Genomic DNA, 19,118 nt, shown 5'->3' with positions numbered 1-19,118 from the left:
AGGCTGAGATGGGCAGATCATTTGAGGTCAGGAGTTCGAAACCAGCCTGGCCAGCATGATGAAACCCCCCATCTCTACTAAAAGTACAAAAATTAGCCGGGCCTGCTGGTGGGTGCCTGTAATCTCAGCTACTCGGGAGGCTAAGGCAGGAGAATCTCTTGAGCCTGGGAAGTGGAGGTTGTAGTGAGCAGAGATTGTGCCATTGCACTCCAGCCTGGGAGACAGGGCAATACTCTGTCTCAAACAAACAAACATGAAGAACTGCAGTTGTCTTTCTGTTTATTCTCATCGGCCACTTTCTCCTGGTTAGAAAGCACTTGATGTTCTCCTGAACATCAAGTTGGACACTTGTGCCTGCTCAAGGCAATCAATGACTATTTCAGTCAGCAGAAACAGCCAAGTATCATCCTCTAACAGTTTTCATTCACGGCACATTTTCTTCCACAGTCAAAGTGCAAGGATACAATAAGAGCCAATAAAATGACAAAAGTTTTCACCACAAACAAATTAACTAACTCTGGAATGGATCACGGTATACCTATTTTCTAAAGAAAATGTCAAATTCAGTGGTGTTGAAATTTGGGCTATATCCTTAATCCTCGGTCTTTCTAGCATCTCTTCCCTCTACTTACTTTGCTCATTTGGAAACTTTTGTAAACTCTAAAGAGAAAATGAAAAGAAGTTATTAATATAGTTTACTTTTTAAAGGCTCTTTCTTCTTGGTTAGTATAATGATTGTGATGATGATTACTTCTCTCCTACTGAGTGTGGCGGGTGCTATTGTTGGCCTTTTATGAATATCATCTTAAATCTTTATATGACCGTATAGTTATTATTGACATTGTTAAGTACTAGAAACCAAAATTTCAGATTTTAAGTGATTTGTCCAGGGTCCTCAGTAAAGCAGGGATTAGAACTCAGATTTTCCTAATTCCAAAATGATTCCTACATTCTCTATCATAAGCCTATCTCCCTTCCTTCAATTCTCATTGTCACCCCCAATATGTTCATTAGTTTCAAAGTCTGCAGGGTTTTTATACATCTCTCACTGGCTAATCCTTTTGTCTTAGGTTATTAGCAAAGTGACTATTTTCATTCCTTGGCGGAGACATTTATGGATTGCATCCAAAATTATTTGTCTTTCTAGTTCACCAGCTTCTTCCCCCTTCATTCCTCAAGTCTTGACGCACTCTTATCTAGCTCAATAAACAAACACTAGGAAAAACCCCCACAACAACCAGATTAACAGACCAATCCTGCTCCTGAGAAGATTTTCTTTCTTTCCTTTGTTAGTCTAATAGGCAAGGTGTGTTAAGAGATTTTAAAAGCGCCCGAGAAGAGCAATCACAAGTCTTGACGATTCCAAGTTCACAGAAGCCCAAGGGATTCTGACATTTCTCCAAGGAGTTAGCCAGGAGAGATCCTCACTGGCTGAGTTTAGATGGAGGAGAACAGTAAGAAGGACCATCGGGCTTTGCTCAACCAGGGAGAGGAGGATGAACTGGTGAGTCTTCCCTTTATTTTACTAGTCTTCTCGAAGTGCCCAATGCTGTGAGTAGGGACTGCAGCTAAATTAGAAGATAGAGTGTAGCATTTGCGCTTCAGGCTTTAAGACCTTGAAAGGTTTCAGTCTGGTAAGGTTCCTTAAGGGCTGCAAAGCACCATTTTATTGTGGCGAAACCTGCAGGGACTGAGAAACTTACGACCTCTGGATGATAGAATTCTTGCCATCTTCATATGCAATGAACCTGTGATGTTTCCTCAGACATTTACAGTATTTGTAGAGCCCCGCATGGTGCTCAATGGGATGTCTCCCCCTTATTATCTGGGTTGCTGTGTGATTGAACAAACTCTAGTGAAAACAAGAACTCCTTTTTTATTCTCATGCTTCGGGTATGTATGCATAACCTAGGCTTAGGGGGCTTTGGGCTGAAGTCATGCTTTTTATAAGCGTGGAGAGAAGTTTTAAGCATCAACCACTAAAGAAGGAGTAGAATGTGGCCTGGGATTTTTAACACATATTTTAAAAATTTCTCATGTCTCCAATTATTTCCCCACTGCTCTTTTCATCAAACACACACACACACTTAAAAATAATTATTAAAAAGTTGAAAACTATAGTGTTTATTTGGTGCTGAAGTGTTTACATTTGTGATTTTATATAATCCTCAGAACTCAGTGATGAAAGAACTAATCCTATTTTATTGAAAAGAAATCTGACACCAGGGAGGTTAAATAACTTGCCCAAGGTCATTAGCCTGCAAGGGACAGACTGGGAATCCAGCCCACTGCTTCTCCACATCCTGTTCTGTTCACCGTACAACAGGTAGCTCCAGTTAGAGAGTGAAGAAAGGAGACAGAGACAGACAGGGGAAGGCTCAGAGTGAGGGCACATTTGGGGGCCCCAGAGAACTTGGAGAACATGGTTTGTAGATTAGAATGATGTCAGTTTCCTGGCTGGCCTCCTGGTTCCCTGTGAGTTCTGGGGCAAATCCATACCGGCTCTCCCTCCACCTATTCTTATTTGCTAATTGAAGGAAACATGATTTCATCTACGTCTGTGTTGTTCAGTAAGGCAGCCACAGGCCACATGTAGTTTCTGAGCACTAAAAAAGTAGCTAGTCCACACTAAAATATGCTTTATGTATAAAATACGCACCAGATTTTGAAGAATTTAGTCAAAAAAGAGTAAAGTATCTTATTAATAATTTTTATATTGTTAACACATTGAAATGACAATATTTTAGATAGGTTAAGTAAAAATTTCACCTGCTTCTCTTTACATCTTTAATGTGGCTGCCAGGAAAGTTAATATTATGAAGGCAGCTCATACTTGTGGCTTGCATTATTGTACCACGCTAAGCTTGACGATAGCACAGCACTTTGAAATCTTCAGAATGAAGGCTTTTAAAGAACGAAAATCTATTCCCCTGTGTTCGCTGCTGAACAATTCTGTTAGCTCTGATGTTTTCAACATGTAGATAAGAGTGCGGGAAAAAATTACATTGCTCTTTATTCTTCTCTAACTAGTTGCTGTATTTGTAAAGTTTATAGCCTGATACTATAATTCTCTCACTCACAGAAAGGACATTGGTATCATAGGATTAAATAATGAGCCAGGTGCCCCAGTTTTCTTCATTTTTGCGGGTGATCAAACACTTTTACAGACGCTCACCAGAAACCTCTATTAGGAATCCCTAATAGAGTTAAGTAAGTTAAGTAATAGGTTAAGTAAGCTTAACTCGTTCTGGGGAAGGAGAGATGGCTGTAGATTTCTTTTTCAGAATTCTGGGGCGTAGAGCACAGATGCAAATCCTACTCTGGTTGATCAGGTAATCCATGGACTCAGGTAGGCCCGAGGGAGCTGGGATGACTGAACTGTGGAAGCTGTGACTTAGCTCCAGGAAATTGTTGTCCTGATCTTGCAATTGCTGGTCTTTTAGAAGGAAGCCAGATGGGGAACAACACACACTGGGACCTATCAGAAGGTGGGAGGTGGGAGGAGGGAGAGCATCAGGAAGAATAGCTAATTGATGCTGGGCTTACCACCTAGGTGACAGGTCAATCTGTGCAGCAAACCTCTATGGCACACTTTTACCGATGTAACAAACCTGCACATCCTGCACATGTACACCTGAACTTAAAAGTTGGAAGTTAAAAAAAGAAAAGAGACCCCTGGCCAGGCACAGTGGCTCATGCCTGTAATCCCAGCACTTTGGGAGGCTCAGGTGGGAGGATCTCTTGAGGCTGGAAGTTCGAGACCAGCCTGGTTAACATAGAAAGAGCCCGTTTCTATTATAAATAAACGAAAAGAGACCCTAGAGATCTCCCTTGTCCCTTCTACCATGTGAGGGCACAGAGAAAAGATGGCCATCTATGCAGCAGAAGGAGGGTCCTCATCAGACACTGGATCTGCCAGCACCTTGATCTTGGACTTCCCAGACTCTAGAAATAGATGTTTTTAAAGCTAAAAGGTAAAAAATAAATAAATAAATAAAGGGAGGCCAGAAATCTGACTTTTTATGTGAGATAGTCCGATGATAAATTTTGAAAGCAAATTCATCTTTTGAAAACCATCAGTAGGTCAAACTAAACCTGGGCACAGTTTAGTCCCAGCAGTGGGGTCTGTCACATGTTGACAGCCTCACCCCACTTGCTCTTTCTTCGAGGAAGATTCCCTTTGGCCCAGTCTAACTTCTGCTTGTACTCAGTATTTCAAGCGAACAATCAGTGGTAATCGTGAGAGTCATTGTGGTAAACATTAGAGACAGTGGAGGCAAATAATGGACTCCTTCAATCAAACAGCCATGGAGAGCCTGAGTGGATGGAGGGGCGATGCTGTGAGATTGTGCAAGCACAGTCTTGGGTGATTCTGCTGAGCTCAGCATGGATATAAAGCTTTGCACTGGCCTCTAGAGTTGAACCCTGTTACCATTCCCATCTCCTGTTCTCATCCTGCTAGTGCTTACTGTTCCAGCTACAGTGCAGTGCTAGGTGCTTGACACACAGGTTTTCATTTTACCCAAAACCTTACAACAGCCCTGCAATCAATATTCTCACTGTACAGGTCTTTATTGTTTTTTCCAACGTACTCCCATCCACTCCCCACCCTCCTCACTACTGTCCAGCTATAATAGGCTCCTTTTCTTCACCTGCCTTTTTCTTAAAAATCTGCCCTGCCCAGGTGATTCCCTCAGCCTCTCCATTTGCAGTACACTTTTCTTGTCTTCTCTAGCTGTCTCAGGACCCTTGGCTTCTCTAAGAGCCCACAGGAGCCTTCACAACACAAGACCCTAAATAATTCTGAAGCCTTCAGGTTATATAGCTCCATACTTAATGGAATGGGATTTGGCTTCAGGCTGACCTGAGTTGAATTCTAGTTCTGTTAGGCAAGTTATTTGACCTCTCTAATACCTACCATTTGGGATTGTGGTGAAGATTAAATGAGGTAATACAGCTTTTCTAAACATATCTTCTGCAGTAGGTATTATATAAGACGTTTCCCTGTTCTCCTTCCCCATTAGGTTTGAGAAATACTGTGTGAAACGGTTACGCAAATAACAGCAGGGCTTCTCAAATCTTGAGTATATTTGTCTTGGTCTGCTTTGTGTTGCTGTAACAGAAGACCACAGACTGGGTGATTTATAAAGAAAATAAATTTATTTGTTATGGTTCTGGAGGCGGGAAGTTCAAGGCTGAGGGGCCATGCCTGGTGGGGGCCTTCTTGCTGAGTCATCCCATGGTGGAAGGTAAAAGGGCAAGAGAGCACAAGAGAGCAGGAGAGTAAGAGGGGGCCCAACTTGCCTTTATAATGAGCCCACTTTGCAATAACTAACCCACTAGAGTGAAAATAATGTTCACAAGGGCAGAGCCTTGTGATCTAATCGCCTCTTATTCACCCCACCTCCCAGCACAAGAACCTTGGAGGACACATTCAAACCATATCAATATTACGGTTTTCTGTGATCTCTTAAGGAGCATTACAGTGCACTGTATAGCACTATGTGTGTGTGTGTGTGTGTATGTGTGTATGTGTATATATATATATAGTGCATGTGTGTGTGTGTGTGTGTGTATATATATATATATATACAGTGTGTGTGTGTGTGTGTGTCAGGGTCTTGCTCTGCCACACAGGCTGGAGTGCAGAGGTGTGATCATAGCTCACTGCAGCCTCAATCTCCCAGGCACAAGCAATCCTCCTGCCTCAGCCTCCCATATTGCTGGCACCACAGGCATGTGCTACACCAGCTGGCTAATTTTTTTTAAATTTCAGTAGAGATGAAGTCTCCCTATGTTTTCCAGGCTGGTCTCAAACTCCTGGGCTCAAGTGATCTTCCTGCCTCGACCTCCTAAAGTGCTGGGATTATAGGCGTGAGCCACCTCACCCAGCCACAGTGCACCGCATTTCCCACACTTATGCATCCATGGAATCTTTCTCTGTGTGTGTGTGTGTGTGTGTGTGCGAATACATGCACAGATTATCTCCTGACCATTGTCTCATGGAACCTCCATAGGAAGGTTGGAATGTTCTCAATGACTGATAGGTATTATTTTATCATTATACTCTGCTGGGAGGAAAAGTAATCATGGCGGCTCTCCTCAGCCTGGTTTGTCTGGAGGCACACTGTGTGCATATCAGCCTCTGCTTCGGCAGCTCCTCTGACCACAGGCTGCATCTGCTTTCTGAAGACGACTTTGATTCTAACCCCACTGGAGCCACAAGTGCTGCTTGATTCATACCAGTTGCAAAGCCCAACAGTTCCATCTGTGTTCCCCTTCTGTACAGACACCCACCAACAAAATGTCAAAATTACAAATCAGAGCAGCCCCAGAAGGCAAAATGGCTGCTTGGTGTGGACAAAACAGAACTGACAAAGGTGCATTTTGCTTCGAAGTAATTTTCTTCTGCTGAACAGTAGAGGAGCCCTGGACTCTGAGATAGCAAACCTGGGTTTTAGTCAAGGCTCTGCTGCTAACCATGTGGTTGTTGATACCTCTTTGGCCTTGGCTCTTTACCTAAGAACAATACCACTAGCTCTCCTGACTCACAAGTTTTGTGAGGGTCACATGTGAGATATGGAAAGTGCTATGAAAAATAAGTGGTTCATTTATGTACAAGGAATCAAAAGTTACAAAGTGCAAAAATAATTAGAAAATGCAGGAATACATATATTAAGTGAGATTGGTGTTGAGGGTATTTCCTTTTTTTCTGGTTAAAATGTAAAGAATGATCATTGTTTGAGGTTATCATTGAGAAAACAAGTAATATGTAATGAGTTGTTTAAAAAAAAATCAAGAATTGGCTGGGCACGGTGGCTTATGCCTGGAATTCCAGCACTTTGAGAGGCTGAGGCAGGTGGATCACCTGAGGTCAGGAGTTTGAGACCAGGCTGGCCAACATGACAAAACCCCGTCTCTATAAAAATAAAAATAAAAAAATTAGCTGGGCATGGTGGCAGGTGCCTGTAATCCCAGCTACTTGGGAGGCTGAGGCAGGAGAATTGCTTGAACCTGGGAGGCAGAGGTTGCAGTGAGCCGAGATCATGCCATTGCACTCCAGCCTGGGCAATGGAGTGAGACTCTATCTCAAAAAAAGAAAAAGAAAAATCAGGAATTTTGAACATGTAGATTATTTTACATACGCAATATAATGTATCTTACACACACAAGGTCATCCTCCAATAAAGAACTTCCCCCCAAAAAAAACACTCGAAGGATTAAAACTGAAAAGAAAAAATTGAAACTGAAAGTCAGCCCTGTTGGCTCTCTCCTGTTTTCAGTCAACATGTATATTATCAGGTTGAATGAGGTAAAGGTAAGCTTATCGTTCTTCAACTGACACCTAGCTATGAGGGAAGAACAACAATATAGGTGACAGAATCAAGATTCAAACATTTCTCTAGGCTGGATTGTAGGTGAGAAATTGGCAAGACACAATGTAACAGACCACATTATTGAGTTTTTGTTTTAAGCTATTTTCAAAATACTAGGTGAGGATATGAGTGACTTGGGTTTGGTAGTTGTACATGAGAAAGTAATTGAAGTGCTTTATTCAATGTGCTGAATTTTATTTGCCAGTGTGATGTAGCTATAAAAAATTAGTCCTGGAATGCCTTAATAGAAGCCTGTTCTGCAGAATAGAATAAATAAAAGTTCTGCCATAATCTGTATTTTATTAGGAAAAATCTAGGAAGTTATATTTAAAACTTTTTTTTATTCTAAAACTCATACTTAGAAATTTCAAGAAGTGAGTGTATTTGGAGGAATATCTGCATGTCACAAGTAAGAAGTGTTTAAAAGAATTTAGAAACACTTTCCCAAAGAACCGTCATAATGTTTTTCTTCCAAGAGTTGACAGGCTGATGTGGAGAACAAAAGTAGGCGTTGGTAGATTCCAGCCATATTTATTCTCCTGACGGCAGAACTTCCTCTTTTTTTTGAGATGGAGTATTGCTCTGTTGCCCAGGTTGGAGTGAAGTGGCGCGATCTCAGCTCACTGCAACGTCTGCCTCCCGGGTTCAAGCGATTTTCCTGCCTCAGTCTACTGAGTAATTGGGACTACAGGTGCATGCCACTGCACCCAGCTAATTTTTGTATTTCTAGTAGAGACAGGGTTCCACCATGTTGGCCAGGCTGATCTCAATCCCCTGCCCTCGTGATCTGCCCGCCTTGGCCTCCCAAAGTGCTCATTACAGGCGTGAGCCACCGCACCTGCCGGAACTTCCTAATCATCTGTGGTGGCAGAAACATAACGTGACACCCCTGTGATCACCGTTCCGTTTGTGTAATCCCCTCTAGCTCAGTGTGGGCAGAATCTGTAAATATGAGAAACTAGGACTCCTGTTATGTTCTATGGAAAAAAGGACTTTACAGGTGTAATCCACATGAACTCAACTGAGTTAATAAAAACGGAGATTGGGCACACCTGACCTAATCAAGTGAATCATTAAAAGAGACGGGGCCTTTCCGGAAGTCAGAGATAGTTAAAGCACGAGAAAGGTCTGATGCAAGGGAGGTTCCATGTTGCGTTTTTGAAGATGGAAGACGCTGTGTGGTAAGGAGTGGTTGCTAAGACTGAGAGTCGCTTCCAGCTGACTACCAGCAAGAGAATGGGGGCCTCCATCTCAAGGCTGCAAGGAAGCAAATTCTGCCAACAACCATATGAGTGTGAAGAGGTCTCTTAGCTCCAGAAAGAGCACAGCTCAGGTAACGCCTTGATTTTAGTCTTGTAAGACGCTCAGCATAGGACCCAGCTAACTGAATACCCAACCCGTAAAAACTGTGAGATAATAAATCTGTGTTGTATTAAGACACTGAGTTTGCTATGCAGCAACAGAAAACTAATACACCATCACAGCTCTCCAACAAGAGAGTATGCAGCCCTGTAAGGCAACGAAAAGCCCCTCTTAAGCAGACGCAGGTGCTCATCTGCGAAGGACGCTGTATAGCTGTTTTTTCCTAGAGAGAAATTTGAACCAAGTAATCTCTGAGACTCCCTCCCTGGTTAACAATGCTCTTATTTTACAAGTGACTTTTAACCGAACTTGCCATGTTGTCCCATGCCCTTGATCTAGGGCAAATTCTGTTTTCAGAAATTGTTCTTGCTAATCAGGCCAGTTATCTCATTATCTTTTGAGGCAGACTCGCTGCTCTCTGCTGTTGGCCTCACCAAACAAAGGTCCTTAGTTGCGCTTTTACTTGCAGGAGGACTATGTGTTAGCACTCTTGTAATAGTAATGCCGGCTGAAATTATGGGAATACCTGTAGCCAACAGTGGGATATGTTCCTCTGTTTTGTGTTGGGTTTCAAATCACACTGCTAGATAGTGAAAGGTTTATCTTACTCCAGACTGAATGATTTAGTATTTATTTTGAACATACATTTCCAAGACTGTTTCTTTGTTCTACAAATAATTTATGAATATTAATAGTTATTTTAGGAAATAATAATGCCTGTTTCATAAGGTTGTTGTGAGAATTAAATAACACCTAAGGACTCAGAAGGATCTTATTGTCGAATAGACTCAATTAGTTCTTATTGTCAAATATAGATAAAAGTAAAAGGGATCCAAGACATTATATCTTGGCCGGGCATGGTGGCTCACGCTTGTAATCCCAGCACTTTGGGAGCCTGAGGCGGGCAGATCACAAGGTCAGGAGATTGAGACCATCTTGGCCGACACATTGAAACCCTGTCTCTACTAAAAAATACAAAAAGTAGCCGGGCGTGGTGGCAGGTGCCTGTAGTCCCAGCTACTCGGGAGGCTGAGGCAGGAGAATGGCGTGAACCCGGGAGGTGGAGCTTGCAGTGGCAGATGCCTGGGTGACAGAGTGAGACTCTGTCTCAAAAAAAAAAAGAAAAAAAAAAAGACATCATATCGCTACACAAAGGGTACTCCATGGCATGAATGCAGGGCATAATATGAAACTATGATTAGCAATGCTTGGTAATTGGTTGCAACTAATTCAAATTACTACACATGGGCAAACCAAATAGTAATAGGAGATTGAAGAAAAACAACCATACCAACATGATCAATTAACTAAGGACAACATTATCCGAACATTAAAGAGAAGAACCTTGAGGTAGAGATCAGAAAACAGTTTTGAGAATGTCCTCCCATCTATAACATGTAAAGGAACCCCTTTGGGCAAGTCCAGATAGACAACAAAGGGCAGATTGTTAATAAGGAATAGAAACTTGGTGCTGTGATTGTTGCTTAAAAAACACAAGCAGATAAAACATGATGAATTCTAGCCAGAGGAAGGACATTGAAATATAGTGTCCACAGGAAGGACATTGAAATATAATGTACACAGGACATTGGAAAGGAATGGACATTGAAAGGACATTGAAATATAATAGGAAAAGATACTGAAATATAATCTCCTTGACCGTGAGTCAAGCATCTAGAAGCTTAGACCTACACAGAAAAATCGACCTTGCTCTAAGGCTGTTGTAATATTCTCGTCCATGGAAAAGCTGAACCCATCTCAGCAGAACAAATAAACAAGCAAAAACTGGCATTGCCATTTGCAGAACAGAATTATTATAGTGGGAGTTGTTTATGTGATGTCTTGGGTGAGTAAATAGATTAGTAACTTTGTGCTGTAAGAATCTTGGTTTAAGTGAGTGTGTTAGGAGCTATAACCCAAAATACCCATTCCAAAGACTCTGAATTGCACACTGCTTTGCTTATGCGTAGTGGGTGCTCAACAGATATTTTAGATGGCTAAACACATGAACAGTGAATGTAAGAATAAAAGGATTTACAGAAAAACAAAGACGACCTTGTTCAGAATACCAGTTTTGCATTAATGCCAGTACTCTGGATACAATGAAAATTCGGTTAAAAGGCAGGAAGAGAACCCAGGGATTGCTTCTACAAGACAAAGAGAATCCCACCAAAAGAGAATTTGGGGAAGAAACCATGTTTAGATGACGCTGCACCCTATAATTCTCTTTTCCTGAGGAATTCGGCCAATCTTAGTTCCACCTCTGATGGTAAGTGAAACAGCTACCTATAAAGAAAATAAAAAATATAATTTAAAAACTGCCTTTTATATGCTGTACTTAATGTATGTTCTCATTTAACTTTTATGAGGTAGCGACTCATCCATTTTACAACTGAGTAAATGGAGGCTCAGTTAAATAACATATACAAGGTCACATTATACAAACATCAAAGGTAAGGTGCTCTATTATGTTAATTAACTTGTTTCCTCCTGTATGAGTAAAGAATGATTGTACTGGTGCGTGTGTGTGTGTGTGTGTACTTGCATTTATAGTTACTGCATCTAACTAATCTGAGTCAATTTGCTGTTTATGCTAAAGCCCTTCTCTCGAGTTTCACATACTGCAAAAGTGAGCAGTTTTCTTTTTAGCTTTATTCTGACTTCAGTTTTGACCACTTGTGCTCTTTGAGAAAAGCAAAAGCTCCATGGAAGCCATTGAATCAATCACTTTGAGAAATTCAACTATGGTTGTCATGTTTGGGGTCAGGTTCCAGCCCATGCTGAGGTCTGAAGGGAGTGGGTGGATAAATGGCAGACAGCTGAAAGCACTCAGGGGCTGTAGGTAGGTGAAATAAGGCTTTATTCAGCAGCCCTCTCACCAGCAGCTCTCTTACACTGCTCTGTCTCGGCTCCTTAGTCCAATGGCTCCCACACGCAGCTGCGTGACTGGCTCTCCCTTGAAGGTCAGCAGCTTAACTCTTAGTGCAAGCGGGCTGAGCTGTGTCCTGGCTGGCTCACTTCTGTCTGTCTGCAAAAACGGACAGCTCTGGCTCTCTCTCTTTCTCTGGGCATGAGCACATCAGTATAGTGTCAGCAAGGCAATTATACCTTTTACAGACAATAATGGTATAGGGCCAAGGGATGGCCTTCCCATGTTATGGCTACATGGCTCTGATAACAAGTGGAGTTACACGCCTACACTGCAAACTCACTGAGTCACGCAGGATGTAAACATCCTACCTCGGCCTATCCTTGACCAAAACACAGCCATGTTCCTTACAATGGTGTTCACAGATAGTGTTTAGTTTTGCATATTGCTTGTGGTCAAACTATTTTACAATGAGTCCATTGGGATTAGTCACTTATTACTGAAATTTTATCGAGTTTGTTACACAAGATAATTTTTGACACATATTAAGGGCTCAAAATGTTTCAGGAACTTTGCTAAATGCATTGCATGCATTATCTTATTAGTTTCTAACAATAACCCTAGACAATAGTGATTATTATTATTCTCATCTGTGGAGGAGGAAATTAAGGCATCAGAAGTAAAGTCGGTTGCCAAAGTCTTATATGTGGTTACATGGTGGAGGTATGATTTGAACTTGGTTTTCCCATGCCGTATCTTCAGCTTTTAACTGCTACACCAAACTACTTCTGATGCATTTTACAAGCAGCCACATTTTCACATGAAAAATCCGAAGTTCAGCAAGTTTAAATCACAGCTGGTAAATAGTGGAGCAAAGGACAGAAGCAAGAGCTTCTAGAAGGCAGTGGGGTAGGGTATAAAGAAAAGAGGTTCTGGTGTCAGACCTGGAAGGAAAGTCTGGCTCTAAGTTGCAATTTACAGCAATAACCTCTGTGAAAAAGTGCATGCATATTTCACTGTTATTCCTAATCCAGATTGCTTCCTTTGTATTCTGGGCCTAGAAAAAGACTTTTTGGGCTGTGGTACCTCTTTCAGAATTCTATAGGAAACAAAAATGTGAAGGAACACCACTGTTTAGACAGAATACAAATCAAGTCTGTGTGAAGATGGGCACAATTTCTGTGCTATTCAACTCACTAATAGGTGGCAGATCTGGGTTCCTGGCCTCATGGAACACAGGCTGTTTCTATTACCAGTCTTGATCCGCTATATTGCAACTAAAAGCTGAAAGTCATCTCTTTCCTCCTGTGACTGAACCTATCATCACCTGTTATCATTGACTGAGCTGCTTTTTCTCTCAACACCTTACACCTCTCTTTAAGCCTCACTGCTTTTCCACATGTATGCTATTAATATTCCTCTAAGTACAGAGATGGAAACCGAGACTTAGAGAAATTAAATCCTGAGCTCACAGGTAATAAGTGGCAAAACTCACAAGGAACCATGTATAATGGGTTTGAGATTCAGACACTTTCATCCTATTTCCAGTATCTTTACATTAACAACACCTCTGGCTACTGTTTATTTTCCTTTTATTGTACAAACATTGCTCCTGGTTCTCTCCTCTACCCTGAATTTCTTAGTGGATTTTACTGGGGGTGTGTAAATATTCAGAAAAAATCTGAGTGGCTCTGACTACATCAGAAGAATAATCATTTATACAATCTAATTTTCCTTTTGATTAGTTGGTCAAGATGAAAACATATACTGTATGACATAGTTTGGCTGTGTCCCCACCCAAATCTGATCTCGATTTGTAATCCCCACATGTCAAGGGAGGGACTGGGTGGGAGGTGATTGGATCTTGGGGGTAGTTTCCCACATGCTGTTCTTATGATAGTGGGTGAGTGCTCACGAGATCTGGTTGTTTGGTGTCTGGCACTTCCCTCTTTGCTCTTTCTCTCACCTGCCGCCATGTAAGACATGCCCTGCTTCCCCTTCCACCATGATTGTAAGTTTCCTGAGGCCTCCCCAGCCCGTGTGGAACTGTGAGTCAATTAAACCTCTTTCCTTTTTAAATTACCCAGTCACAGGTAGTATCTTTATAGCAGTGTGAGAATGGACTAATACACTGTGATAAACTGTAATCACTCTAAACATTAACAAGCTGATTGAAAGTATTTGATTAAAAGAATACCAGATAAAGCAGTGATTCTTTAAAAATCTCAAGTCCCATACCCAGCCACACACCTCTGGGAAAACAGAAACGATCTAGAAAGGAGTTTTACCAAGGTTTATGAGGCCAGTGTATCAAAGAAGCAAAAACATGGTTTCTATTCATCTTTGTTCAAGGAACCACACATTCCAGAAAGTTACTCTGACATTTACAAGCTGCTTTCTTTCTTCTTTCCTTCTCTTTTTTCTTTTTTATGGTATAACATTTTTAAAATAAAAGAATGAAATCCTGTCATTTGCAAAAACATGGCTAGAACTGGAGGATATTATGTTGAGTGAAATATGTCAGGCCTAGAAAGACAAATATTGCATGTTCTCACTAATCCATGGAAGCTAGAAAGAAATTGAATTCATGGAGATAGAGAGTAGACTGTCAGTTACCAGAAGCTGGGAAGGGTAGTAGGCAGAAGAGAGATAAAAAGAGGATGGTTAAGGGTTCAAAATAACAAAAAGAATGAAATTGGAGTGTTTCTAACACAAAGAAATGATAACTGCTTGAGGGCATAGATACCCCAATTACCAAGATTTGATCATTGCATATTGTATGCTTGTATCGAAATATCACATGTACCCTGTAAAGGCTGGATAATACTCCATTGTGTATATGTAACATACACATTTCTTTAATCATCCATTGATGGACACAGGTTAATTCCGTATCTTGGCAACTGTGAATAAACTGTGAATAGGACTATAATAACATAGGAGTGAAGATATCTCTTCAATATATTTATTTCCTTTCTTTTGGATATATATCCAACAGTGAGATTGCTGGATCATATGTTAATTCTATTTTCAGTTTTTTAAGGAACTTCCATACTGTTCTCCATAGTGACTGTACTGGTGGGAATGTAAATTTGGGTTCTTTCTTTTTTTTTTTTCTTCCTCCTCTCTCTGTCTCTCCTTTCTGTGTTTTTGTCTTCTTGCTAACTGAAAGAGAAAAAATTCTGACATTTTGATATTGAGGTATCCCCAGTCATATGCAGCATCTTTCACAGAAACCTCTTCACCTATATTCACCTATATTCTTTATTAGGGATCTGATTTTACTTTTGCTTCAGTGAAAGTCAACTCTTACCAATCATCCACACCAGGAGGTGGTTACTGTCAACAAACCCTCTATTTCCCATGTAAATTTCTTCTTTGGCCCTTTCTTCTTTCATTAATTTCTCAAATTGTGCTGCTGTTTTCTCTTTCCCAATCTATCCCAATTAAAGTAATGTACTTTCTGTCTGCTTGGAACAGTAATAAACTCACCTCACTTTTTCTTTTTTAACCCTCTGCTGACATGTGTAAGTAAAGTGGTGTCAATAAAGTACAGAGATCTTAAGTGTACAATTCAATTACTTCTATCCTTAATCAATTTTGCTCATTTTTGAACTTCATATGAATAGAATAGGATAGAATAGTATTGCTTTATGGTACTCCATTTGCTCAATAGATCTGTGAAATTCATCCATGCTGATGTGTGCATCAGAGGTTCATTATGTTTTATTGTGTTGTATTATTTATTACATTGTATGAAAACACAAAATTATTTATCTTTCTCATGTTTGTGGACCTTCAGATTGTTTCCAGTTTCGTGTTCTTATGCATAAAGTATATCTGAATCTTGTACAAATATTTTGGGAGACATATACATTCATTTCTCTTGTGCAAAAATCTAAGAGGGGAGTTATTCACTCAGTCATATCGTTAACAACACAGTTTTTTAAAATGTATATACCCAGTTCACACTCTCAACATATGACAGTTCAGCTGCTTCCTATCTTTACCAACACTTTATATGTTCAGTCTTTCTAATTTTAGCTATTCTGTGGTTATATCATTGTGTCATTGTGCAACTTCAGAGTAAGTTCTCAAATATGGTTGTGTAAATCTTCCAACTTTGTTTCATTTTAGGATTATTTTAGCTATTCTAGACTGTGACATATCCCTGTAGCTTTATTTTGTATTTCCTAATGATTTATGATATTGAGCAGGTTGTTGACTATTATAATCTCTTTGGAAATTCTCTTGTGTAAGATATCTATTCAAGTCATTTGCCCATTTTTATTATATATTTATTTTTAATTGATTTGTAATAGGTTTTTATATATCTTAAATATGAGTCCTTTTCATATCTAGACATAACATTATCTATATCTACATCCGTCTGTCTATCTATCTATTTTCTCCAGAGACTTTTTTTTGTGGGAGGAGACAGGTCTTGTTCTGTCACCCAGCCTGGAGTGCAGTGACACAAATACAACTCACTACCATCTTGAACTCCTGGGCTCTGGGTATCCTCCTGCCTCAGCCTTGTGAATAGCTGGGATTACAGGTGTGTGTCACTGTGCCTGGCTAATTTTTTCACTTTTAATTTTTGTTGAGATGTGGTCTCACTATGTTGCCCAAGTTAATCTTGAATTCCTGGGCTCAAACGATCCTCCCATCTTGGCCTCCCAACGTGCCGGGATTACAGTGTGAGCCACCATGCCTGGCCTCTTCAGAGACCTTTTAATCAACTGAACCTTTTAATTTTCTTTATTTTAAGCATTCATTTCTATATATTTTTAGAAAACTTAGAGACAGGGTCTCACTGTTGCCCGGGCTGAGTGGAAGTGGCGCAATTATGGCTCACCAAAGCCCTGAACTCCTGGGCTCAAGCGACCCTCCCACCTCTGCCTCCTGAGGAACTGGAACAACAGGTGTGCACCACCATTGCTGGCTAATTAAAAAAAAAACATGTAGAGACAGCGTCTTTCTATGTTGCTCAGACTGGTCTTGAACTCCTGGACTCAAGCAATCCTCCAGCCTCAGCTTCCCAAAGCGCTAGGATTACAGGTATAAGCCACTGAGCCCAACCAGAAGGTTTTAATTTTAACAAAGTCAAATACATTTGCTTTGTCTTTTTTTTAAATTTTCTGTTTAAGAAACATTTGCCTACTTGAGGTTCATAAAATAATTCATCCTATGGTTTCTTTCAGATGATTTATTGTTTCAGTTGTCACATTTACATATTTGTGCCATGTCAGATGAATTTTTGTATATGGTATAAATCAGTGGGGTGGGGTGGGGTGGGGCGGGGGTGTTGTACTCATTTATTTTCCAGCAATGTTCGTTCTGCTCTGTCACTATTTGTTGAGCAAATCACCCTTTCCCCCACAGATTGCAGTGGCTCCTTTCTCGCAAGTGAAGAAATATGTTTGAGTCTCTTTTTGGACTTTGTTTTGTTGCTGTTTTTGTTTATACTTGTGTGTATACCTCATTTTCTTAATTACTGTGGCTCTGTGGTAAGCCCTCACTTCTGGTGGCATAACTATTCCACATTTATTCATTTCAAAAATTGTCTTGACTATCCTACATCCTTTGCATTTCCATTCCAACTTTAGAATCAAGTTGTCAATTACCACACACACACACAGAAGTCTGAAGAGATTTTAAATTGGATTACTGATGGCTAATCCCCAAACTTAATACAGCTCTTCATTTATTTAGGTCTTTACTTTCTCTTAGTGATCATATGCACTTTTCAGTTTAGATGTCTTGTACAACTTTGTTAGAATTATTATAAGGTAATTGATTTCTTTCTTTGAAGGTATTTATTATTGAAGGTATTATTTGAAGGTATTTAGTTAATTTTCAAATTGTTACTAATGTATACAAATACAATTGGTTTTCCTATATTGACCTAGTGTTCAGCAATCTGAATAAATTCACTTATTAACTCTTATACTTTGTATATTCTTTTGGATATTTTTATGTATATAGCACGTTATCTGCACATAGTTTAGTTTTTGTTTTCAATTGTTACTTCCTTTCCCTTCCTTCCCTCCCTCCCTCCCTCCCTCCCTCCCTCCCTCTCTCTCTCCCTCCCTCCCTCTCTCTCTCTCTCCCTCTCTCCCTCTCTTTCTCTCTCTTTCTCTTTCTTTCTTTCTCTCTTTCTCTCTTTCTCTTTCTCTCTTTCTCTCTTTCTCTCTTTCTCTCTTTCTCTCTTTCTCTCTTTCTCTCTCTTTCTCTCTCTTTCTTTCTCTCTCTTTCTCTCTCTTTCTCTCTCTCTTTCTCTCTCTCTCTCTCTCTTTCTTTCTCTCTCTCTTTCTCTCTCTCTCTCTCTCTCTCTCTTTCTCTCTCTCTTTCTCTCTTTCTCTCTTTCTTTCTTGCATTGCACTGGTTAAGACTACTAATACTGTACTGATAAATATGAGTAGTGATCATTGACAATCTCATTTTGGTTGTGGCAGTGGGAAAATATTCAATATTTCATCATTACACATGATGTTGCTTAAAGATGTTGTCATCTATTTTTAATTTGTTGAGAATTTTTTAAATCATGTATTGGTGTAGAACTGTATAAGTCTTTTTCTCTATCTATTGAGATGGCCTTCTGAGTTTCCTTCTGAATATTAAAGTACATGGAATGGCAAAGTACACTGATTGATTTTTAAATCCTTGCATTTCTAGGACAAACATTATTTGGTAGTGATGTACTAAACTTTTAATATATCACTGATTTAGTTAGATAATCTATTTTAGAATTATTTTATCTATGTTCATGACAGGGCTTAGCCTGTAATTTTCCTTGCTTGCCACATATTTATCAGAGTTTGGTGTCTGAGCATGCTATAGCTTCATAAAACAAACTGGGGGAATTTTCATCTCTTCTACTTATAAAGAGGTTTGTAAAATAATAGTATCATTTCTATCATAAATATTTCAAAGGAACCACAAGTTCTCTGAGCTTGAAGATTTCTTTGCAGGGAGCTTTTAAAATGCACATTAATTTTCTGTAATAAACATAAAATATTTGTATTTATTGATGAGTTTATCAATGTTATTAATCTTTTCAGGGTACCCGTTTGGCTTTGCTGTTTTTCTCTATTGTATTGTATTGTGTTGTATTTCTACTTTGTCTTATTTCTGCACTCATCTTTGTAATTTTTTCCTTTTTGGGGGTTTAATTTGCTTTTTTTCTATAACTTCTTGAGTTGGAAGCTTAGTTTATTGATTTCAAACTTTTTTTCTTTACTAAGATATGCATCTAAAGCTGTAAATTTCTCTGTAAGAATTGTCTTAATTCCATTCCATGAATTTTTATTTCTCAATTTTCATTTTCATTCAGTTCAAAAGATTTCATAATGTTTATTGTAATTTTTTATTTGACTTACATGTATTATTTCAAAATATGTTGTTTACTTTCCAAATATTTGGGAATTTTTAAGTTATTCTGTTTTAAATTTCTAGTTTAATTATAATGTCATTACACTTTTTTTTTTTTTTTTTTTTTTTTTTTTTTT

General features: G+C 39.6%; 1 protein-coding gene across 1 annotated transcript in view; it reads left to right on the top strand.

Annotated features, from left to right (window-relative positions):
• The first annotated feature begins 1,323 nt into the window (after positions 1-1,323).
• ATP13A5 (ATPase 13A5) overlaps positions 1,324-19,118 on the top strand; it is a 116,513-nt gene continuing 98,718 nt past the window's right edge. The window contains exon 1 of the mRNA XM_025377760.1: positions 1,324-1,504. Within this exon, the coding sequence (XP_025233545.1) occupies positions 1,442-1,504 (63 nt within the window). The 5' untranslated portion in view covers positions 1,324-1,441. The remainder of the gene's footprint in view (positions 1,505-19,118) is intronic.

This window comes from Theropithecus gelada, chromosome 2 (genome assembly GCF_003255815.1).
Source record: "Theropithecus gelada isolate Dixy chromosome 2, Tgel_1.0, whole genome shotgun sequence".
Taxonomy (NCBI): Eukaryota; Metazoa; Chordata; class Mammalia; order Primates; family Cercopithecidae; genus Theropithecus; species Theropithecus gelada.
Note: the sequence above shows the minus strand (reverse complement) of the source record. Positions and strands in the feature narration are given on the sequence as shown.